We start from the raw sequence: 24570 nt of genomic DNA on the forward strand, positions 1-24570 counted from the left end.
CAGTGGAACACATCGACACACGCTGACACACGGACATCGCTGGCGAGGACACACACACAAGACTCTCCCCCAGCATTGGTCATCTTCCTCCACCCCAGGCCTCCACCACCCCTCCTCCCCTCTCATCTCCCCCTCGAGTCCCCTCCTCTCAGGCTCCTGGAAAAGCAGCCGCACTTAGTCAACAAATGGCACGTGGGAGAAGTTGGTGAGTGTTTGGTAAGGACTCTTCAGGGCTTTTCACAAGAACCCTCTGTACACAAAGTAAGTGGCGTGTTTGCTCGGGCCTCTCCAGCCCCGGCTGTGCCTCCGCTCCGCTGCGCACCGCGGCTTCCGAAAGGAGAAAGGACTGAAGAAAGGGCCGGGGGAGCAAGAGTGGGGGAGTGGGCAGGCCCAGAGGCCTGGACTAGGGAGGCCGCCGGGCCTCGCCGAGTTCCCAGCCAGGCGGCCTCCTCTCGGCCTAGGCTTCGCCTCGGCCTCCGCCGGAGTGTTGCTGCCGGGACCCAGTGCCGTTCACGCCCCTTTCCTCTTCTCGTTCCCTGCGGCCAGGTGGGCAAAGGCGCGGCCGCCTCTGTGCTCCGCGTCCCAGCGCCCAGGCGGGGATGAGGTAGGGCGGGAGGGGAGGGCGGGCGGGGGCGGGGCGGCAGGCCACGCTGCGCTGGAGTTGGCAAGAAAGGGCTGCGAGAAGCTGCAGAAACTTGCTCCCTCCACGACCTGGGAGTCCCGCGCCCAGCTTAGGGGGAGTGGGGAGGGGGGCGCGACCCGCCGCCCAGCGGCCTTCTCTCGACCCCTCAAGTTCGTGGCCACAGTGCGGGCAGCGCTGACTCCCGGAGCGCTCGGAGCCTAGAGATGTCGGCGAGCGCCAGCTCCAGAGCCCGGGCTCGGGGGCCCAGCGCCGGGGAGAGAAGCCGGGACCCACCATCCGAGCCGAAAACAAGTGTATTCATATTCAAACAAACGGACCAATTGCACCAGGCGGGGAGAGGGAGCATCCAATCGGCTGGCGCGAGGCCCCGGCGCTGCTTTGCATAAAGCAATATTTTGTGTGGGAGCGAGCGGAGCATTTGCATGTTGCGGAGTGATTAGTGGGTTTGAAAAGCGAACCGTGGCTCGGCCTCATTTCCCGCTCTGGTTCAGGCGCAGGAGGAAGTGTTTTGCTGGAGGATGATGACAGAGGTCAGGCTTCGCTAATGGGCCAGTGAGGAGCGGTGGAGGCGAGGCCGGGCGCCGGCACACACACATTAACACACTTGAGCCATCACCAATCAGCATAGGTGTGCTGGCTGCAGCCACTTCCCTCACCCACACTCTTTATCTCTCACTCTCCAGCCGCTGACAGCCCATTTTATTGTCAATCTCTGTCTCCTTCCCAGGGATCTGAGAATTGCTCTCACACACCAAACCAGCAGCGTCCGTGGAGAAAACTCTCACCAGCAACTCCTTTAAAACACCGTCATTGCAAACCATTGTGGTCTTTAAGCAACAACAACAGCAAAAAACCCCCAACCAACCAAAACTCTTGACAGGAGAGCTTTGACGAGAGAGGATGCCTCATAAAGGTGAGTCCGCTTCTTTCTTCTTGCTTCATTTTTATTGCAGTATTCAGGCAGGTCTCCCCTTTCCTCTCTCCTTCCTTCCTCCCTCTGGCCGGTCCCCTCCCCCACTGCTACGCCGGGAGAGTTGGGCCGGAGAAGTTTCCACGCAGGAGCCCAAACTTTCTACTTCCAGCGAAAGCCCGCGTCGGAGGGCGACAGCCGGCGAGCGGGAGCGGCGCAGGGCTCGGGGCAGGCGGCCGGCTCAGTCCCAGCGCCAGCACGAGCTAGGCTCGCTGGAAGAACCGAGGCTCCGGGCGCAGCAGCAGCCGCGGCTCCCGACCCCAACGTCGCCAAATGCCCCCGGCCGGCGGCAGAGGACGAAGAGGCTCTGCGGTGCCCCAGGCCCGGGAACGGCTTCGGAGACCCGGCTCCGCCGGCTGCTTTGTCCAGCCGAGGGCCCAGCGAGCGCGCACGGAGCGAGCGTGCGGAGGGAGCGCCCAGGAGCCAGCTCGCCGCGGCGCCGCCCGCCCGCCCTCCGGCTTTGTGCGGCGCTCGGCTCGGGCACCGAAGAGTCCGCGGGCACTCGAGCGCCGAGGGGCACCGCGCCCGCCGACAGTCGGAGCAGAGTCAGTCGGCAAGGAAGCCACACGCTGGAGGCAGAGAGAAAGAGCGAGTGAGCGTGAGCCGGGAAGGAAGCCACCAGGCCAAAGCGGGCGAACGCGCGCTCCGAGGGAGCTCAGAGCCGAGCGGGAGGATTGTCAGCTTCCATCAAGCCCCCAGGCTCTTGCCCCCAAGTTGAGCGTAGAGCTCGGAACTTGAAAACTCTCTACTCCCCAGGCTTCCCCAACCGTCGCCCTCGCCCTGCGAAAGCTGGGGTCTTCCCTATCCTCCAGCTCCCAGCGCTCGGTGGGTATTTTTCCTTGTCTTCCTCTGACAAAGCTGCACCCGGTGTTGCCATTTCAACAAGTTTCGAGGTGGAAAGGTGGATTGCTTTAAAAAAAAAAAAATAATAATCCAAATCTCCTGATTTTTTTCTTTGTGAGGCCTCAAAGAAAAAAAAAAAATCAATATGAAAGCATTGGCTTTCTCCTTCGTCTGATCACATCCTCTCCCAGCTAATTAGTCTGAGTAATTTGAGAGCTTTTCGATTCTAAGACCCCAGGAGGAAAAGTGTCTTTTCAAAGTTCATAAAGTTGTTGCCTCTTTCCTTGTGCAGATTTTCTCAGTCTCCCTGGATCATAATAGCCCTGAATTTTAGCAAGTGTAATTGGGGGGAAATGGAGTTGAATTTCAAGTGGAAATGCTTTCTTTTTCGAGTGCTTAAACCCGGCCCTCCAGTCATGAGTGATTTCTAGAAAGTTTAAAAACAAAGTGAACGTGGTTTCTCCCCCTGCCCCCCCCCCCCCATCCTCTCTAAAGCTTCCTAAGCCATTTTGGACGTTTAACTCGAACTTGGGAAGATTTGAGGAGGGGGCAGGAGCAGAAAATGAAATGAAAAGCAAAGAGCTTGAAAGCCTGGTGAGTTTACCAAGGAGAAATAATAGTTGTTGCCGTTGACATTACATTTTTCATAGCCAGCGACCTTTGCAAATGTCTGAAGGCAATTTGATAAGTTGTTATCTTATTTGGCCCTAGAGAGTGAAACTTTGTCATCTTAATTGCTAATTACTCTTTGGCTGGGGGCCGGTAGGGCCGAAAGTGAGCTCTCCCCTTCACCCCAGCTGAGGAGTTTGGGATGGATTTTGAGAATTAAGTGATTAAAACCACTGCATTTGAAAGCAGAGGCTTGAGTCCGGGATGGGGGTGGCAGTGGCCCAGTGGTCTAGAGGACTGAGGCCCCATTGGACTCTGAGGTGTCGGGAGACTCTTTCTTTCCCCGAGTGAGTCTCTGACTGGACTAGGGCTGTAGAAAGCCCTGGGCTGAGCTGTGGGGCCGGGGGGGGGGGGGGGGGGGGTTCTGGCTGCAATTGGGGTTCTAGCCTCCCTGTCCACGACTGCTTCCGGGTGTCCGCGTGGCCAGCTTCCCGGGTTGCTTTTGCACTAAGTTTTAACGATCACTTAAGTAATTAAATAGCTTCTTAGCTGAGATCGAGGTGGGAATGGAGCAGAACTGGAACTTGAAATGCTTCCACCTTCCTGGTTGCCTCAAAAATTAATCGGGTGGGCCTCTCTGGAATCAGCTAGTGAATTTTTTTTTTTTAATGGCTTCAAAAATGTCTGGGCCAGGATGGGGGCATTCAGTTGTGGCTGAGTCCAGTGTGGGTTACAGAGAGGAGTTCAGGAAGTTTTACCCGTTCTAGGAGAATTCCACTTCCCCTCTCCCTGGCCACGACTACTTTGCAGTTTCAGAGTCCCACTTTGAGGTGGGGGAGGCACATTCTTCAAGAAGTTGGGGTTTCTGCCCGTCCTGGATCTGACTGTGGTTGTGGGGACTGAGAGACAGGAGGAAGGCCCTCGGAGCCAACCCAGCTAGAGGTAACTAGGTAGCCCTCTGCTGTCTCCAGTATTTACCAGGCCACATTCGGAAGCTGGGAAAATTCCTCCTCTTAAGTTTATTTTTATGGATTTAAGCTGCCTCCCAGCTAGTTAATAAATTAGACCATGAATGGCCTTAAAGAGAAAAAATGTACTTCTTGGAATTCTTTGCTTGTAGGCAGGCAAGATTAATAATCACAATAAGCAAAACAGAAAAAAAGAACGAATATTTTAGTTTTTTTAAACGGAGAAATAATGCTGTGACTATTTAATTATTTTACCTCTTTTTTTTTTTTTTTTTTGCAAACCTCTTGAATAGGTTCTTTATTGTAACTCTCTCTTCCCAATTGAGCTCCCCACGGTGCCGTTGTATCTTTTTACAGCCCCTAACAACTCACACCAGTAACACAATTACCTCCAGATATTTATAACAAGAAATTACTTTTCTATTTTCTCCCCCCCCCTTCTTTTTAGGGCAAGGCAGGGAGGGGGTGGTGGAGGGCGAACCTTGGGGGACCCGCGCTGGGTCAGGACTTACAAAGCTAGAAGTGTCCCTCTGTTCCCTTTGTGAGTTGGTGGGTTGTTGGTACATTTGGTTGGAAGCTGTGTTGCTGGTTAGGGAGACTCGTTTTTGCTCTTTGGGTTTGGGGAGAGCTGGAGAATAGAAGCCATTGTTCGCTGTCTGTAGGCTTTGTCGACCACGCTCACCCCCTCCTGTTCGTACTTTTTAAAGCAGTGAGGCGAGGTAGACAGCGTGTGTCACAGTACAGTAAAAGGGGGGAAGATCTAAACACCAAAAGAGAAGTTAATCACAATAAGTGAGGTTTGGGGGGGAAAAGTTGGGCTCGCTACTTTCAAAGTCCCAGAAAGGCTGGGAGGTGGGTGGAGTGGGGGCCTGGCTGGGAAGCTTTGAGGGAGAGAGTGGAAGATGAAGGGGTAGCCAGAGAGTTGGGTGCTGGGGGCCTTGGGGGAACTCCGGTGGTGAAACTCCTTAAGGAAGGAGTATGGGCTCTGCAGTCCTTCTGATCTGCCCCAGCCTGCACCTCAGGCACCCTGAAGTTTAGAGATCCTCCTCCCCTCACCTCTAAACTTCAGGTATTAGTCTTTGGCCTCTGTTCCTAACGCCACTGTGTCTCTTGTTCTCCCCTTTCCCTTTAACTGATTCTTGATATTTTTGCAAAATGGTTCCCTGACTTGTCAGATTCTCCAGTTCTCCCAAGCCAGGCCAGAGCAGCCACTTTTAAAAGGTGGGGACTTCTGCAAGAGAGGCAGCTGGAAATGTGGTTGTAACTCTGGGATTTAGGGTTTTAGGGTAGTTTGAGCCCTAGATGCATGTTTTGTTTTGTTGTGTTTTTCTGAGAGTGTGGCTCTGAGAGCCCATGGGCCTATGCTTTTGAGCCACAGTTTGACATACCTTTCTCTCCTTTTGTTTTGTCTTAGGGGGAAGACTTTAACTAGGGGTGCGCAGATGTGTGAGACCTTTTATTGTAAGAGCGGACAGACATCCCAGATTTCAGGCAAGTTCTGTGGTGGCTGCTTTGGGTTCCAAAACCTGAAAGAGTCAGAAATACTTCTTCATTGTTGTTCACATGGAAGAAGAAGAAAAAAAAAATCGAAATTGGGTCATTTCTTCTGATTCAAGAGTGAACTACTAGGGGGTTTGGGGAAAACAGTTTGGGAATATTGGAGTATTTTATTTGTAACCCAAAGGGTAGATTTTGCATGCACTGGAGGGCAGAGGTGGATGCCCCTCAGATGGCCCCAAGCGATTGAGTGGATCATTTCCTCAAGAAGGGGCATTCTGCTGTCCTGGCTCCAGGTCATCCTCTGTTGGGAGGTAGGCCTACCTGGCGTGGGCCCAGGATTAACGCCTATGTTCTTGCTAACAGAGCCCCCTATTCGAACCCCGTGGGATCCCGTGGCCCCCAGCCAGCGCCAGCATGCAGAACAGTAAGTGCCTCTGGTCTTTCTCAGACTTTGGGCTGGGGACGAGCGGACCGGCGGGTCAGGGGAGGGCGCAGAGGTTCGCAGTGTCCACGCTGGCCAGGCCGTCTGGCGCGAGGGAAGAGGCCCGGGGACCTGAGGCAGCTGCGCCCCCCTTCGCGCTCGGCAACCCGAGAGGGGAGGACATTTGCTCTGCTGTTCTCGCTCCTGGAAGAACAGGGGCTGGGCCCTTCAGAACAGCCCGCTAGAGTTTACGAAGCTGAGGTAGAGAAACCCCATCCCCCCCCCCCAAATCCTGTAACTCACACCCCCCTCCCCGCCCCTGCCCGGGCTCTGACCCCAGAGAGAGAGGCTGGGCTGAACAGGGCGGGGCGGAGGCTTCTCCTAGTTGCGCGAGGAGAAGGAGGCCCCTTTGGGTTTAGCCAAGACTGAATGTCTCCGCCATCCGGGCGGGGTGGGGTGGGGGGCTCCCCTCCCCCAGTCACTCTCAGGACAGCTCCTCCCCTCCCCCACCCCAGCTTTGGGCCTAGAAGGCAAAGGGAGCGGGGCACCCTGGCCTGCGGTGGGGGGTGGGAGGGGAGGGTCGGGGGAGGTGGTAAACTGGGACCTTGGGGCTGTTACTGGCCAGAGCAGGTTTACTGGGTCTGGGAAGAGAGTGGGTATCGAGCCTTGGAGCTGGAGAAGCCCTGCCCTGGTGGGCTATGCGGGTTCTGATCGTTCCAGGCCCGCAGTGCCTTTGATTCCCCGTTCCTGTGCCTCCCATCCTCTCTCTGCCCAGGCCCCTTGGGCCCCAGCCCACCTTCCCGCTCAGTCCGCGGGTGCTGGTATGTGGCAGGGCTAGTCTGGAGCCCGGGCCTGGGAGCCTGGAGACCCAGTGAAACTAGGCCTGGGTTGTGAGGTGCAGAGTCTGGACGCGATTTAAGGGTTCAGCTGTGGTAGGAGTGCGGAAAGGCCTGTCTTCTAGCAACCTTCCCTTGGCGAACTGCAGGCTTCGGAGGGTCTCCAATGCCCGATCCATGTGTCCTGGAAGCGCTAGCCGCCCCAGGTGCTTCCGCGGCTGGCGGGCGCGAAGCGCACGAGGGGACTCAAAGGTGGCGAGCTTTAGGGCGAGTTAGTTGTGCGGAACCTGCCAGGCCCGGGAGGGACCCTCCTTGGCGAGGCAAGGGCTTCTGCCCACCTCTCCTGGCTGCTGGGTTCTCGCCCTGCAGCTCAGCCTCCCCAGCCGTAGGCTCTCGGGCCGGTCCCAGCCGGGGCGCGCGGCTCTGAGCGTTTGCCGCTGCGGCCTGGCTGGCAGGCCCCGAGGGGCGCGGGGTCGCGGGCCGGCCTGCAGGGCTTTGTGCCGCTCGCTCCCGGGTGTGCGCGAGGCGCAGAGCATCCAAATTGACACCATATGTTTTCCTATTAGATGCTTCGCGGTCGAATTCTAGGCGCATAATCATCGCCACTGGGCGAGAGCTCCAGCCGTCCCCAGGGAAGGGACACAATGATTGAGGCTTAACCTCTGAAGGGGAACTGAGAGCGGCGCTTCCTCGCTGCCTTTTCGACGCTGGCAGAGGCAACCTGGCCCTGGCGTCCCCTGGGCGAGCACCGAGCACCGGCCGGCGGTGGCTGCGGAGGTGGCCGGCCCGCTAGTTTTTGCAATGGGGGGAGAAGGAGGGAAGTCTCGGATTAGGCGGCCTCACACACCTTGGCAGGCATAGATTGGGAATTGCCCAGGCTGTGCGTGAAGTTGGAAAGTCTTCCTCGGTCTCTCTCTGGGACAGCCTTTCGCTTCCCGGGAAGGCTCCCTTTGCCCAAAGGGAAGGCTCCGCAGCTGGAGCAGTAGATTGGTCTTGGGAGGCAAAGGAAGGCAATAAAGGGAATTTAGGAGAAACCGGAAGCGGGGACTAGGCCTCGCTCTGTTGGAGAAGCGGTGTCCCCGAGATGTCCCCGCTCGCGCTGGGCCCGGCCGGAGCCCAGATCCCCCAAACGCCTGTCACTTCTCATCGAGTTGAGGCTCTGCCCCCGCCCCCGTCGGTGAGGGCCCCCCCTCCGCCCCAAGCCTTTGGCTACCCTGAAAACGCGGCTCCCCTCGAAGGGGAAACGAGTGCAGTTCAATCTCGTCTGAGTGATCTACAAATAGGGACGGAAAGGGTCGTTTTATCACGGTCCCGTTTGTCGTGACGATGCAATTTCCCGGAGCGGAGCACTGTCACAAAGTGACAAGGCTGCCACAAGCGCCCCGACTGATCTTTTCAATTAGCCTTCCATGCATGATCCGGAGCGACTTCCGCCTATTTCCAGAAATTAAGCTCAAACTTGACGTGCAGCTAGTTTTATTTTAAAGACAAATGTCAGAGAGGCTCATCATATTTTCCCCCCTCTTCTATATTTGGAGCTTATTTATTGCTAAGAAGCTCAGGCTCCTGGAGTCAATTTATCAGAGGCTCCAAGGAGAAGAGAGAAGAGGAGAGGAGAGAGCAGGGAGCTGAGCAGGGAGCCACGTCTTCTCCTGGAAGGGCTGCTCTCTAGAGTCGGGGCTGCAGGTTGGAGATTTTTAAGGAAGTGGAAATTGGCAATTGGCTTTATTTGTGTGCCTGTGGTTACTGGGGAGGGGGCTACTGAGAGGTGCTAACTCCCTTCCTCTATTCTCTGAGATTAGACAATGGGGGTGAGGTTGTGAGAATAACAAGATAAAGGAGGGCTAGAAGACACTGTGGTGTGCTCCTTTCTTTTTCCTGTCACTTTTTGCTAATATCTGTGCTTGGCTGTGTGGAAGGCCGAGGTTAGCAGCGGAAGTAAAGCAAGCTGTGGCCGGTGCGAATGGACTCCAGGCTCTCGGCCCCTCTGCTGCAAGCCGAACTACTTTGTGTTTGGAGTCGATCTGGGGCTCTGGACTGGATGCGCAGGTTGGGGTTCACCAGCCACAGATTTGCTGCTCTGGTTCTTCTCTACTCCCTTCCCATCTCTTCATATATATATGTATATATATATGTAATGTAACGTAACGTAATAGATATACACGTAATTTTTTTTCAACTCTGGTGATTGTGCCTTCGCCAAAGTTTGGAGTGTGACAGCAAACGTTTCTGGACTCTGGAGTCCAAGGGAATGCTGAAGAGCTGTAGGATTTGCTATCACAGTTCCAACAATGCAGAGACCTTGGAGACTGAGTGTGGGTTCCGTAGGACGCACGTTCTGCCGTGACATTCAGAAGGGATCTTTGGGAGGATATTTTTTGGAAGACTGTTTGCACCTTGTGGGTTCAGAGGCTGGCTGGGATGTTTATGAAGAGGGGCAAGTGGGCTGGGGCACGGCAGGAGTGAGAGCGGGAGTGAGGTGCGTGTGTTCTTGCTCACTGGCAGGTGTCTGCATGGTGCTCCTGCAGTCGGGGGGCAGGAGCACGGCTGTGCTGGGCTGGGCTGCCTGCTGCCCTGCGTGGTTGCGTGGTCCCATTGTCGTTTTTGATCGATAGCAGGGACCCGATTGCTGAGCTTGGCATGCTCTGGCAGGGAGCTGAGGATGCATTGTGGTTGTCTTCTCTTCCTCTTCCTCGTCTTCTCCTTCCTCTGCCTTCTCCTCTTTCTCTTTACTCCTCTTCCTCTCCTCTCCTCCTTGCTCTGCTCTCCTCTCCTCTCCTCTCCCTTTTCCTCAGGTCACAGCGGAGTGAATCAGCTCGGTGGTGTCTTTGTCAACGGGCGGCCACTGCCGGACTCCACCCGGCAGAAGATCGTAGAGCTAGCTCACAGCGGGGCCCGGCCGTGCGACATTTCCCGAATTCTGCAGGTGATCCTCCCGGCGCCGCCCCACTCGCCGCCCCCGCGGCCCTCCACTCTCAACGCCCTCTCTTCATTTCTTACTGTAAACGCTGCTAATTATGGACCCCCTCACCCACCCCACCCCAGTCCCTACCCCACTCCCCTGCCATCCCCGCTTTCCCCTTTCCTTCCAACATCCTTCCCTATCTCTTTCAACCTGGGTCAGTCACATAAGATAACTCATCTGCTTAAGGAAAAAAAAAAAATGTGTGTGAATTAAAAAAAAAAAAAACAAGCACCTTTCTCTTTTCATTTGGTAAAAACATTAATTGTGGTAACAGTTTATGAACTATAATAAGCTGAGTTGTATAAACCAGCATAATTTCATTCTCTTTTCCCTCATCCCATGCTCACCTCAGATTTTGAGATATTTGTTTGCATTCTTCATATTCATGAAGAATATATATTGATTTTAAAAGGCAAATGCTATTTACCTCCCTACCTAACTCACATTTACTCAACTGGGCATTTTTTTTTTTAAGGAAAATAAGTACAATTTTAGTTTATTTTCCTCTTTTGCTCATTAAAATATAACACCACTTTAAGCAAGGTCAGCACAAAAAAATTAATCTGACTTCGTTTTGATGCATCTTCAGGCAAATGTTTAAGAAAACAGTTTTTTTAAAAAAACTTTTAAATTAGTTTTTTTTTAGTTCAAACTGTTTGAAAGTATCATCATATTTGTAGTTTTTAGGGCTACAAATGTAATTTTAAGAAAAAAAGCTCTCTACAGTAAGTTCTCATACCATTGAAGGTATATTTTTGTGTTATAGACCCATGCAGATGCAAAAGTCCAAGTGCTGGACAATCAAAACGTAAGCTTGTCATTGTTTAATGCATACTTAAACAATTTTATTTTTGTCTTGAAATTATTAATAATGTGGTTTTCTGTCCACTTCCCCTATGCAGGTGTCCAACGGATGTGTGAGTAAAATTCTGGGCAGGTATTACGAGACTGGCTCCATCAGACCCAGGGCAATCGGTGGTAGTAAACCGAGAGTAGCGACTCCAGAAGTTGTAAGCAAAATAGCCCAGTATAAGCGGGAGTGCCCGTCCATCTTTGCTTGGGAAATCCGAGACAGATTACTGTCCGAGGGGGTCTGTACCAACGATAACATACCAAGTGTAAGTTCACCGATCACATTCCCCCTCCCTGCCCTAAGCCCCATGCTCTTTCCTCTCTACCATCTCTCTCTTCACCTGCCTACCCACCTCCTCCCTACCAGTGTCATTCTGTCTCTGTCCCCTCCCTGCTCCACCTATGTCACCTCTGTATCTGGGGGTGTTGAGAGGAGGACACTGACCTTTTTTTTTGATCTTCTGGAAAATGGGAGTCAAGTGTGGGGAGCTGTTCACCTTATTTGCATGCTGCAAAGTAGAGGGTGGAGGCACTCAGGCAAAGGCCCTTGGATCAAGAAGGAAAATGAAAATGAAAACCAAATTCTAACCTCCTCCAATTCAGACTGCCTGAACCTTCCTTCAGGTGTCAAACATCTACTTCTGCCCTAATATGAAACAAAGTGAAAGAGAGCTCTAAACCAAGTCATAGTCTTTTTTGTGGAAGTCTTTTAACAAAGATTAGGTCACCGCAGACATCCAGCAGCAGTGAAGGAAGAAATGCCCTCTCCATCCCGCATTCTCTGCCCAACCCAGTTTCCACGCCCAAAGTGATGGCTGTCATTCTGTCCAAAATGTCTCTGCAAATCCACCCACTGTCCCAGGATGGCTGGGAGTTTGTTTGATTGTGTGTGTATGTGTGTGTGTGTGTGTGTGTGTTTTAACGTGTTAAGGGTCGTTCTTTAAGAGAGTGGATGTGCTGAATTGGGGACTGAAGATAGGGCAGCTGTCTTCGGGAGACGCTACCATTTGGTTTGATTTTGGTTTGATTTGCAGGTGTCATCAATAAACAGAGTTCTTCGCAACCTGGCTAGCGAAAAGCAACAGATGGGCGCAGACGGCATGTATGATAAACTAAGGATGTTGAACGGGCAGACCGGAAGCTGGGGCACCCGCCCGGGTTGGTATCCGGGGACTTCTGTGCCAGGGCAACCTACGCAAGGTAAAAACCCGAGCACTCACCCTCAAAAGTCTCCATATAGGGAGCCACTTGCCCAACTTCTCCCCCAACTTCTCCCCTCTCCTCACTTCTGTGCTGGAAGAACGTAGTGGAGAGACTCTTTAAAGGCTTGGGACACACTGACTTGCCCTGTATGAGGGTAGTATTTGTTGAACTATCTCATTGGCCTTCGAATTTGAGGGTGGTGGATGTCAGGAGTAGTAAGAATGTGGCTGGTGCGTGTGCGCGCGTAGGTTATGGGCAGGAATATGTGCGTGTGTAAGAGTTAGCTGTGTGGTGCCCTATTCAAATTTGCCATTAAAATGCACGGAGAGCCCCCTTGCTGTAGAAGTGTGACAAGTTAACACACTGACAGACTGCAAGGTAAACATAATTGTATCGTTTTGCTTTTTGCCGTAATTGACAAATTATGTGACTATGAGTAGGGTGCATATGAAAGGGCGAGCAGCGAGATGCAGGGCGGAGCACAGGATAGGGCACTGGAAGTGGTGGGCTCCCAACTCAAACAACCCCATCATCTCTGGTCGGATTCCCTCCGCTTCCCTGGGCCCCCAGTTCGCACCCTCTGTGGGTGGCGACTGCACAGAAGGGTGGGGTGAGGATACTGTGAACCGGCCTGCGGGGTGTCCGGAGCCGCTGGCTGGGGGGGGGGGGGGCTGGGAGGAGAGAAGGAATCTGGACCGTCGCAGGATCTGTGAGAAGGAATGGAGGAAGAGGAGCAGATGGGGGTGGGGTGGGGCCGGTTGGCTTTCCCCTCCCCTACACACCCCGAGGTAGCTTGGTCAAGAATAGGAAACAGTTTACTCCGAAGATTAATCGGTATTTGTTGTCCTTGTGACAAGGAGATAATATGCGGGATAATGGGACGTGGCGTCTCACTCCCCGGAGCACGAGGAAGCCTGGGGGCTCCGGGCCGGGGGCTGCGGCGCGGGGACGCCGACGGGGCTGCCCGCGCGTCAGTGCGCTCCCGGACCCGCTCCGGGTGCCCCGCGCCTCCACGGAGCCGGGCTAGAGAAGGGAAAATCGGTAACAGTATGCGAAGTATCTGGTACAAAGGATGCTTCTGTCACTCGCAAGAATTTGTTATGGGAACAATCCTGTCGCTCTGTAATTGCTCATTAGAGAACGTTTTGTTTCTCATTAAGGCGACATGAATAAGCGTCTAGTTGAAGGAGACAGCTGTAGAAATGTTCCACAAGAGACCTCTGGACACGATTCGGCACCAATTGCCAATTAGACATGTCAGTTTTAAGAGCAGAAAACAATATAGGACGGACACTGGGAAGATAGGGAGCAAAGCGCTCGCTCAGTGTTTCCCAGCGCGGCCGCTGGGCCGGCGGAGGCCTCCTGATGCGCTGGGCCCGGCCTCCCCTGGGCGACCCCGCGGGCCCTCTCGTCGGATCCGGCCCCGACCCGGCGGCCTCCCGGGGTGCGGCGGGCACACCCGAGGAGGCGCTGCCTCCGCTCCGGCCGCAGGCCCAGGCCCACTGCCGCCTGGGATGACAGGGAGTGACAGGGCTGAGTGTAGACGACCACACCCTCACCTGACCTCTGAAACTATTGGAGTCCCACGTGCGCACACTGGACACACCCAAGAGACACCCGAACTTGGCACTCCCCAGCGCCCGCCCCCCAACCCCCAGCAAACCGGAGGTCCTTGTGATCCCTCCCCCGCCGAGGCTGGCCGCCAGGGTCCGAGAACTCTTGGGGAGGGCGCGGGGCGCGGTGGCCGGGTCTGGGAGGGCTGAGCCCAGAGCCTCCACCCCCTCGGTGCCAGGGCTCACGTTAGCTTGGGGCCTAGAGGACGTCCACCCTCCTGCTTCCCAGAGCCCGGACAGAAGCCCAGGGCTGCAGTTTTGCCAGCCCCTCTGTTTCCACCAGAGGTGGCGCCCGATTAGGGCAGCTTTCCGTCCTGGGAAGCTGGAGGGCGGGAAGCGAGAGCCTCACGCAAGGACCCCGTGGTGATGGTTGCGGCGGGAGGTGGCGCTAATTCAGGAGCTTTTAACTTTTAGGCGCCCAGTAGCTGGAGAATTCTGACTCACCAACTGCCAATTCCCCCTCTGGCCCCTTAAGAAACCCACTCGGATGCGGCGACCGCGGGCGCCGACCGCCGCCCCCGCTGCGGGGGCAGGACGCGCCGGGCCACCCGGGCGGGGTCCCGGGCGTGGGGGTGCGGGGAGCTGGTGGCGGGCTTCGGCCGACGCGCCCCGGGAATCCTCCGACCTGTCGGTGCTAAGAAGGCCCCGCTCCCTCCTTCGCCCCCTCTCCCGGCCCAGGAAGCCGTTTTGGGGTTTTAAAGAGTCCATTACTCCAAAAGCATAAGGCGAGGTTAGGTCTCAGAGGGAGACAAATATGGTTTCCATCTGATCAACGCCATGCGGCGGTGAATAAAATCGTGACGACGTGGGCTGACAACAACAAGAGACAACTCTATCCAGCCCCAATTCTCCAGCGATTTGGTGGTTTTAGGGATCACGGAGACACTTTTTCTTATCTCCTCCCCCCCACCCCCACCCCCATAATACCCAGGCCCTCTATAGGATTTAGTCAGTCTCTTTTCAACAGATGCTACAATGTTTTGATCCGCGCTGCAGAGCTGAAGAGGTGCCGCAACCGGGTTGCTATCTTTTCTTGCTTGTTTTCCGCCTCACTGATTAAGACACTAAGAAACTAAGGAATGATTTTATTTCCCAGCGTCTTTTTTTTTTTTCTCCTCTCCTTCTTCCAGGAAACAAATCCTATCCCCAGCGTCAGATGGTCCTGGGGCTGGGATAATGGGAGGCGCTTTCACTCGCCTTCTCACGGATTAGGCTGGAAGGTGGACGGCGCCCATTGAAGGCCCCTTCTTTGCGCGCTCCGAGGGGGCGCCTTTTAAAGAAGATATCTTAATTGTCTGCCACTTAGGTTTATCATTTGGAGAATTTGAGATCCAACTTTTAGTTTTATTTTGTTAAAAGCTTTAAGAGTGGAAGGTAAATCCACTAAAGGGGAGAAAAAGGGGGGCGCCCAATCTAAGAGTGACCTCTCCTTCAGCGCCTGGCTGCGAACAGTTGCTACTTTGAAAGTAGCGAACAAACTTTCAGCGGGGCACGCCCGCTCTGCGGGGTCGTGGAGGGATCCTGCCGCCCCGGGTTTCTCCTGACCGGCCTCTAATTCCGCCCCCCCCCCCCCGCCTCCCCAAAGGGCTCTCTATCCCCATTGACTTCCCCTACCCCTTAAATGTCAGTTCCCAAGTGAGAGCCACGCCTGCGTTCGTGTGTGAGAGACAGCGAGACAGAGAGAGATGGGGGGGAGGAGGGGGGAGGAGAGCGTGCAAATCTCCAAGTTTTAAAATTAGGAAAATGTCAGAGAAGCAAACGAGAGTAGAGAACGCTATCTGCGGGGGTCTTCTGAGGGAAACCTGGGCAGCTTTATCTAATTGGTGAGATCAAATATGCTAGAAAAAGGACTGGGGCGGGCATCAGTGACCTGGCAGGCACAGTCCCCACTCCCGCGAGATAGGATTGCGTTCTCCTCAACGCCCCAGTCCCTAAAGTCGGCTGGTCGGAGATTTTTGTGTTTTCCAAAAAGAATAACCCACAGGCCTAGTTTCTAGTTAACTGGCCAAAAAGGTCTATTTCTAAAGTCTTCCCCGTTCACTGAATCTGAAAATGGGGGGGGGGGGGAACTCTTCTTTTTACTTTGGAAAGTCACCTGGAAACTTGGGGCAGTAAATTAGTACAGACCCTTGTGCTCACACACGTAAGTCCAGCGTCTCCCTCAGCTAAGCAGCCCTCCCCAGACCCCCTACCTCTCTGAAGTAGCGCAAGAAGACCCAAAGTAGAGCCAGTCTATTTAGTGACTGTCTCTCCCTTGTCTTCCTTTTCTCCTTTCTCTCCGTCTCCTTAGACCCTCTTGCCTCTTTTCCCCCTCAGCACTTTTTTCTGTCCTTCTTATACCTTTCTGGTCTCTGTCTCTTTGAAGCCTTCTTTCTTCCTCCATCTTTTTCCGCCCCCTCCTGCCTCCCCTCCAACCCGCCCCCTCGCCCCCATCCTCCCTCCTGTCTCGCTCCTCCACCCCAGACCTGGTCTCCATCCTCCCTGCCTTCCCCATCCGCCCCTCCCACACAAGCCCGCCTGGTCCCCATCCACTTTCCCTGCCTCCCCCCACTCCCTGCTCTGGCCCCCCATCCACCCTCCATCCCCCCAGCCAAGCGCCCTAAATAGCATTGAGGCGCCCGCTCTTCGGACAGTGATTAATGATAGCAGAGCAGAGGGGTTAACACACTTCACTGAAAAGTCTGTTGACTGGGCTTCTTGTAACACAATGTGGCCCGCTGCACGCCTCAAGAGAATCCTTTTGTTGTCCGCGCTCATTGTGGCCTCAAAATTCTGCCCACGAAAGTTTGCCAACGCTCCTGCCCCAGGAGTTTAATAGTTTCCCTTACTCGCGGGGCATTGTGCGGCGCTGAAAAGCAGCCCCTCGCTATTCAAGTGTTGGTGGTCATCTCAATAGATCTCCAAGGGCCCATATGGTGGCCAGTGCCGATGAATCCGCCTGTTTAAATGGGGGAGAAAGTTGGGGTTTTAAAACATTTCAAAGTTCCTGAAAAGATCCCACTAGATCTTGTCACAATTCCCTGAACTCTTTGAAGGCGCTGCCTATTGTCTCCTGGTTATAAATGATATTCCTGGCCAAGTCGATTCCCACCAAGACGCCCCTCCGCCCCCCCCCCAACTGGCCAAATTTCTAGGATTGGGGGGGCAGCCCCTTTTGGTATCCCTTGGGAGCCTCAGGACCTAAGACCCAGGACCCAGTTTGCAGTGGCCCTGGAGGCCCGGTGAGGGCTGAGTCCTCCCTTCAGACAGGCTGTGGCCTCAGGAGCAAGAGGTAAGGCAAGATGCAGCTAGCCCAAGTGTACATCTTGCCGTCCAAGCAGCAAGGGAAAACAATAAAACTTTCCCCTGTTTAATGATAGAAATTACATTAAAAGTGGTGGAAATGCCCTAATTAAAAATGTACCACTTAAATGGTATGCCAAGGACTCAGCTGCAGCATAGCATATTTAGCTAGTTAGTGAACTCTCTACTATTTCTTTTTTAAAATTACACGTTAAAAATTTAAAAGAAATCTTACTTTTCTCTGGTGCAACACATTACAAAGAATGGACAGTCCTTTTATCTAAATATAAAATTCCATTTTCAGCAATTATAGCCTGTTCTTGGTGATGATATAATTACAGCTGTGCTCGTAATAGGTGTCAAGGCAAAGCGCACTCATACAATAGTTGAATAAAACTGCAGAACAATGCGAGCATTTCTAAATTCACAACCTTTAAAATGAAATTGACTGTGCAGAATTCAAATAAAAACTAGATAAATATTTTTTTAAAAAGATTACAAGCTTGGTTTGGTTTCTTAATAGCATTTTCTACAAACCTATCAACATCTAATTGATTAGATCAGGAATTACTGATTATAGATCAGCTGAAATCTTGAACATCACTCTTCTATTTTCCCAACAGAGCTATAGGTAAATAAATTCTGTAGGGAAAGGGAACTGAGCGGGGCATTTGGGACTCAAGGTTAGTTATGAGACCATTTGGATTGGAAACTTCAGTGCTCGTTTTGTTCTTCAAAGACATGTTACTCCGTAATGTCTATATTGTAGAGTCTCTTCCTGACAAAAACAGATAAAAAGATAAAAACTTGATTTAAAAAAAAGAGAAAGAAAGGTAACGTATGTCGCTCATGTCTTTTATTAGGAGACACTTAGTGACCTAGGGAATGTCCTGGTGAGACGGTCAGAATGTACTGTTCTTGGGAGTTTATGGCTCTACCCCGGCTCCAAGTTATTCCAGATTTTGGAGGCTCCAAGTTATTCCAGATTTCTCTTACTGTCCTATTCTTTTTGTTCCAGATGGCTGCCAGCAACAGGAAGGAGGGGGAGAGAATACCAACTCCATCAGTTCCAACGGAGAAGATTCAGATGAGGCCCAAATGCGACTTCAGCTGAAGCGGAAGCTGCAGAGAAATAGAACATCCTTTACCCAAGAGCAAATTGAGGCCCTGGAGAAAGGTGATGGAGTTTTTCAAAGTAGAGAAGCAGTAAATCAAACTAAATGCCCCATCTTCAGTACAAAGAGCTAAATTTAGCCAGGGCCCTTTGCATAGAGGACTGAAAAGGTTTCTTTTTTCTTTCTGCCTTTTTTTTTTTTTTCCCCTGGGCATCTTTTCTGTGTGTGTGTTTTCTTTCTTCTTTTCTTGTACCCGTAATTCAAAGGCTAAGAGTCTGACTTCTCATAAAGAAGAAAATGATGATTTGGCTAATTCAGGCCACAGAAGGGTCCTCGAATGAATGTCATTCCAAAGAAAATTTAACTTGGTTCTGGTGGGATAGCTCTTCCAAGTACAGTCAATCCCTGTGGTAGCAGCATTTTTAAGGGAAGTGGTTGGAGGTGAGAGAAATGGGGAGGTAGGAACCAGCTTGAGCCGGGGCTTGGTTGACACATTTTGTGTAGTTCTGGCACAACATGGAAAACTCAACTTCCTCTTTCAGAGTTTGAGAGAACCCATTATCCGGATGTGTTCGCCCGAGAAAGACTAGCGGCCAAAATCGATCTACCTGAAGCGAGAATACAGGTACCCAGGGGCCCTGGGGTTTCATGCTTTGTGACGCCTGGCATTTGCCCTTTCTGGAGACCGAGGCGCTCCTAAGGAATATTCAGTCTGCTAAATGATTTGCTGCCCCTGGGGGACAGGGCCTGGGGATGGGGAGCAGTGGCGGCACCAGGGGGGAGGTTGCGCTGGGGGTAGGCACAGGCCTGACCTGGTCCATCTGATTTCCAGGTATGGTTTTCTAATCGGAGGGCCAAATGGAGAAGAGAAGAAAAGCTGAGGAACCAGAGAAGACAGGCCAGCAACACGCCCAGTCACATCCCCATCAGCAGTAGCTTCAGCACCAGTGTGTACCAACCGATCCCACAACCCACCACGCCTGGTAACTGGAATATTCATAGTCCTCATAAATGTGCCGCGCCTGTTGCCTCTGACTCGCGGCCTGACTGACTGTGGTGTCCTTCTCCTGCAGTTTCCTCCTTCACCTCTGGCTCCATGCTGGGCCGGACAGACACGGCCCTCACAAACACGTACAGCGCTCTGCCCCCCATGCCCAGCTTCACCATGGCGAATAACCTGCCTATGCAAGTAAGTGAGGCCGCTGACTGCCCGCACGGAGCGGGTGCCTGCGAGGAGTAGTGAGGGGGGGTCGGGGCCTGCGGACCCCCCCGGCCGCGCGCGCCCTGGGGAGCCTTGCTCACCGCGGCGATAGGCTTCACCGGTCAAGTTTTAACAGTCAGTCCAGTCTTTTAGTCGGATCGATGGATTGATGGATTCATGCTCTGAAGAAAACATAAAAACCAAGTTAATCTGCCTTTTGCTCAGAGGGAATGGTAGCTTGATAACGTTGGGTGGGGACGGGGCATGTTTTGGGTACCAGAAAGTGGAAATAATGCTGGCACATTATTTGATAGTAAGGGGTTAGTATATGTAAATTTGGGTTTATATTAATGTGTTCATATTAATGATCACATAACCTGTGTACGCATTTTGGGATATTATTTAGAGTATATGTGATGAACCAGTGAGGAAGGAAAAAAGGATCAGAAATAAGATTTCTATTTGCGTAGCAGGATATACTTTAATATAGAGGAATGGTGAGTTTTCTTTCTATATCTTACAATAAAAAAAGGAATAGAGGTACTTGCTAAAAATTTAGCACGTCTTTGCCGTGAATTACGTAACGAGTTTGTGGCATGCTAGCTGCCTGGAGACGTTGATGGTCTTCACTTGGTATAACAACCTGCCTCTGCTCTCAGTTCTGCTGTGAACGGTTATCAGCTCCTGCATGCATGTGCAAGGCCCGTGCTAGGCTACTAGCCCTCCTGATGGAAGTTGCATAAGGCAGGTGGGGTGGACTACAGCTTTGGGTCTGGATGGATTCTTTATGGGAAAAAAACTGGTCTTCTAGTGGGCCTTCTGTGGTGACTTTGCCAGGACTCCTGTTTGTGCAGTACTTGCAAGATGCCGGATGGCGTGAGATTGGCCAGCCTGAGCCCCTGCTGCAAAGTGCTGGGGTTACACAGATTGTTTACTCACCCCTGAATGTCTTTTGATGAATTTCAACTCCAAATAACAGCAAAATAAACGTTTCATAGTCTTCAGACTAAAATAGGAGCAGCTAGATAGGCAACTTCAGAGGAATTTATTCACATGCTGATTTTTATTGCATCTGGATATTAGTAGCCATAGTGCAATTAATGTATCTGAAGGGATTACCGGCCCATTGGTTGGTATTACTACAACTGCTGTGGAATTTTCCAGAAGTCAGGTTGCCTAGAGGAAATGATTTTGGGAATTAGAAACAAATGCAAGCCGAAATTCTGGCAGGGCCCTCAAGGCCTGCTTGCCTCTTTGAACCTGATGTTAGCAGTCATCCTCTGACTTTAATAAGGCCGCGGAATGTCTTGTTTAGTTTTGCAAATTACAGCAACATCTAGATTTCTGCCAAAATAACAAAATTTGTATATGAGAAAATATTTAGAAGCAATTACATAGGTGCTACTATTCTATTAAGGTTGTTTCCACCTATAGACTGGTGTGGGGTCAATTTATTTCAAACACTAACTTTTAAGTTACACAATTTATACAAAACAAAACATACATACATTCATAAAGCATAAAGAAAATTAAAAAGTTATTAATAATTCTACTGTTCAGAGAAAATTTACCCTCTGAATTTTGGAGTTGGGGGGCGGGTGTTGGTCTGTCTGTCCATCAGTTCATCTTGTTGACCAAAATCTTCAATGATTTTACAAAGGGTGGGTGTCTTCCGCTGAACCTTCTCTAGTGGGTCACCCTTTCTGAGAAGGTGACTCTTGAAATGTTAAACATTTCTGCAGTTTGCAGAACAGAGTAGTAGTACTATCATTTCCCTTATTCCTGGCATTATGTTTCTATTAATTCATCCCAATCTTGCTGCCCTGGAATAGGTCCATGTGAGCTCATGAGAGATTTTGTCTCAGCTCTGTGTATTTCTTATTCACTTAGGAGAAAGGTTTACCTCCTCAGTACCACCAGTCCAAACAGTTAGAGGGTAGAAACCCAATTTTATGGATAAAACCCAATCTGGGGGTGCCTGGGTGGCTCAGTTGGTTAGGCGACTGCCTTTGGCTCAGGTCATGATCCTGGAATCCTGGGATTGAGTCCCGCATCCGGCTCCCGGCTCAGTGGGGAGCGTGCTTCTCCCTCTCACCCTCTCCCCTCTTATGCTGTTTCTCTCTCTCTCTCTCTCAAATAAATAAATAAAATCTTTAAAAAAAAATTGGGTTTTTTAGATCTATAAGGAAGTCACAGCTAATTCTCAGGATGGGGCTAGATATTTACTGATACTTCTGACCATTTTAATCTGAGATCATTACTGATCTGCCTCTTCAAAGAATCTTTAATCCCATGAGTCCAACCATGAAAGGCTCCCAGGGTCTCTGAAGCAGACTTTCTAGAGAACTCCTCACACAGGTCTCTGCCCAAAGCTTGAGATACAGGATTTGGGGGTCACTAGATTCCCAAATAGATTGGATTTGCAGAAGAGGGGGTGTTTTAATGGAAGTCCTCATGCTATATAGCTTCTCTGAAGATGCCGGCAGAGGTCCAAGATAAAAATGGACAAAAACCCTACTAATTTTATGGATAGTGCCCACCATCTAGCTAGACAGTTGTCTGAATGCATAGTACTTTTAGGCAACTTTACTCTAGCAGTGGTCAATGGAGGGCCTGGTTGGAGGCCTGATTGCCAAGCTATCCTATGGAATTCCAGTACTTTACACGAGGGCATCTTTAATGATCCGACTTGTCGGCACGGTTCCTGGGGAGGAGAGAGCCTGGGGATGTGGCCGTGGGATGTGCTGCTCGGTAACCATTGGTTTGCCTTTCTCCTCTCAGCCCCCAGTCCCCAGCCAGACCTCCTCGTACTCCTGCATGCTGCCCACCAGCCCTTCGGTGAACGGGCGGAGTTACGACACGTACACCCCCCCCCATATGCAGACACACATGAACAGTCAGCCGATGGGCACCTCGGGCACCACTTCCACAGGTGAGCCCCGTTCCCTGTAGGCTACACGGAGGTGGCCTTCACAGCTTCTCTTGCCAGGTGATCGCCCTTCACTCAAAGTGCACCTCAAAAGAACCTCCTGGCCTTGTGTCATGGTGTGTTTTAACTCTTTGCTGCTCGCTTCTCTGGGGAAACTGATTGGAAGGGGGAAATTCAGTCAAGCGAGTTAGTAACCTGATACCATGTAGACAAAAAGCAAAGTTGTTTTTCCTGAATTTGGTCACAGAAGTTGTATATGAAGACAAGGCCCGAGAATGTAAGTTTTCTGAAGAGAGGTTATTAGCCAGAGCTCAGTGGTGAGGGGGTGAGGGCCCGAGCGAGGGGGCAGCGTGGTGAGTGTTGTCAGAAGACTTCTCACCCTCCCAACTCCTCCCTGCCTTTCACGCAAATGAAGAAGTACCACGAGGGCTTTCCAGAGATAGTTGTATTGCTGAAGTTCCAAACATACAAACAAATGGAGGTTTTTTTTTTTTTTTTTCTCTTTTGTGTGGGAGGCCTTGGGATTGAATAGATATGTATAAACATGTTCTCTGGTTTCTGAAGGTGCTACTTCTGTTTGTGTATTTTTAAAAATACAGTTAGAACGTTAGAGAGTATTAGAGATTATTTTTTAACCTATAAATTCATACTCCGTGCTTGTCTCTCGAAGGGAATTTCTACATGGCTATTTCTTTCATCCACTTCTAGGACTCATTTCCCCTGGTGTGTCAGTTCCAGTTCAAGTTCCCGGAAGTGAACCTGATATGTCTCAGTATTGGCCAAGATTACAGTAAAAAAAAAAAAAAAAAGGATATATTGTGTTAATTCAGTCAGTGACTATGTGGACACAACAGTTGGGCGTTCAGGAAGGAAAGAAAGATGGCTATTAGAAGCACTTCAGTTCTGCAGTTGTGTCCTGTGTTGTACCACTGGGGAATGGACTTGAAACAAGGACCTTTGTATACAGAAGGCACGATATCAGTTGGAACAAATCTTCATTTTGGTATCCAAACTTTTATTCATTTTGGTGTATTATTTGTAAATGGGCATTTGTATGTTATGAAAAAAAGAACAACGTAGACTGGATGGATGTTTGATCTGTGTTGGTCATGAAGTTGTTTAAAAAAAAAAAAAGGAAACCATGATCAACAAGCTTTGCCACGAATTTAAGAGTTTTATCAAGATATATCAAATACTTCTACCCATCTGTTCATAGTTTATGGACTGATGTTCCAAGTTTGTATCATTCCTTTGCATATAATTAAACCTGGAACAACATGCACTAGATTTATGTAAGAATATCTGTTGGTTTTCCAAAGGTTGTTAACAGATGAAGTTTATGTGCAAAAAAGGGTAAGATATAAATTCAAGGAAGAAAAAAGTTGATAGCTAAAAGGTAGAGTGTGTCTTCGATAAAATCCAATTTGTTTTATGTCAAAATGTAAGTATTTGTCTTCCCTAGAAATCCTCAGAATGATTTCTATAATAAAGTTAATTTCATTTATATTTGACAAGAATACTCTATAGATGTTTTATACACATTTTCATGCAATCATACGTTTCTTTTTTGGCCAGCAAAAATTAATTGTTCTTAGATATAGTTGTATTACTGTTCACAGTCCAATCATTTTGTGCATCTAGAATTCATTCCTAATCAATTAAAAGTGCTTGCAAGAGTTTTAAACTTAAGTGTTTTGAAGTTGTTCACAACTACATATCAAAATTAACCATTGTTGATTGTAAGAACCATGCCAAAGCCTTTGTATTTCCTTTATTATACTATTTTCTTTTTAACCTTATAGTGTGGTGTTACAAATTTTGTTTCCATGTTAGATTATCATTCTAAACCAACGGTTCCTTTCATACATACACTAATTCTTAAAGAAATAATTCTTATCATTTCATTAATTCGAAATGTGTTAGGAAAAAAATTTCACTTAGAGCTCTGTGTAGATCTGTGCCCATCTGTACCCACAACGTACACATAAAATGGTCACATTCCCCAGCTAGCCATTTAGTTCAAAAGCTCAAAGTCTAGAAATGATTTAAAAAATGCAACAGCTATTAACTAAGAATTGTCTTTGGAATTAGGGCTGGCATTTTCAATCTGGGCAGATTTCCATTGTCGGCCTATTTCAACAGCGATTTCACTGAAGTATATTCAAAAGTAGATTTCTTATACAAGACTCTCTGAAAGCTGTCGCCTTTCTCCAATAGGTCCTCTCCCTTTCCTCTCTCCCTCCCCTTTGCACAAGAGGCATCATTTCCCATTGAACCACTACAGCTGTTCCCATTTGAATCTCGCTTTCTGTGCGGTGGTGGATGGTTGGAGGGTGGAGGGGGGATGTTGCATGTCAAGGAATAATGAGCACAGACACATCAACAGACAACAACAAAGCGGACTGTGACTGGCCGATGGGAGCGAAAGGCCTTCAGTCATTGGCAGCTGAAGCCAAACATTCCCAAATCTATGAAGCAGGGCCTATTGTCGGTCAGTTGTTATTTGCAATGAAGCACAGATCTGATCATGTTTAAAGTGGCAGCACGCAGGGCAGGAGTGCTTGAGCCCCAGCGAAGGAGGAGGAAAAAAATAAGCCTTTGTTGGGTGAAAAAGGGCCCG

The 24570-nt window shown here is 50.6% G+C and overlaps 2 protein-coding genes across 5 annotated transcripts in view; one reads left to right on the forward strand and one right to left on the reverse strand.

The window, feature by feature from the left end:
* Positions 1–5445: 5445 nt before the first annotated feature.
* On the forward strand, positions 5446–22808 carry PAX6 (paired box 6). Of its 4 annotated transcripts, none has more exons than XM_036105446.2 (12): positions 5446–5524; positions 5897–5957; positions 9586–9716; positions 10522–10563; positions 10658–10873; positions 11642–11807; positions 17724–17882; positions 18363–18445; positions 18653–18803; positions 18894–19009; positions 21803–21953; positions 22659–22808. In XM_036105446.2, exons 2-12 carry the CDS (start codon positions 5948–5950, stop codon positions 22742–22744), a joined length of 1311 nt encoding a protein of 436 aa, XP_035961339.2. In that variant the 5' UTR covers positions 5446–5524; positions 5897–5947; the 3' UTR covers positions 22745–22808. The 4 variants fall into 4 exon arrangements, with proteins under 4 accessions (XP_035961339.2, XP_077914374.1, XP_077914373.1 ...); XM_078058248.1 differs by having other exon boundaries at positions 10658–10672; XM_078058247.1 differs by lacking the exon at positions 10522–10563.
* ELP4 (elongator acetyltransferase complex subunit 4) overlaps positions 19084–24570 on the reverse strand; it is a 251816-nt gene continuing 246329 nt past the window's right edge. Inside the window, exon 10 of the mRNA XM_078058252.1 lies at positions 19084–19203. Coding sequence (XP_077914378.1) covers positions 19171–19203 — 33 coding nt within the window. The 3' untranslated portion in view covers positions 19084–19170. The remainder of the gene's footprint in view (positions 19204–24570) is intronic.

The sequence above is a fragment of the Halichoerus grypus genome, chromosome 11 (assembly GCF_964656455.1).
Source record: "Halichoerus grypus chromosome 11, mHalGry1.hap1.1, whole genome shotgun sequence".
NCBI classification, from domain to species: domain Eukaryota; kingdom Metazoa; phylum Chordata; class Mammalia; order Carnivora; family Phocidae; genus Halichoerus; species Halichoerus grypus.

Coding starts and splice junctions, on each gene's coding strand:
- PAX6 (XM_036105446.2), top strand. Junction 10,874..11,641: donor CCAACGATAACATACCAAGT/GTAAGTTCACCG, acceptor TTTGATTTGCAG/GTGTCATCAATAAACAGAGT. Junction 21,954..22,658: donor CTCGGGCACCACTTCCACAG/GTGAGCCCCGTT, acceptor ATCCACTTCTAG/GACTCATTTCCCCTGGTGTG.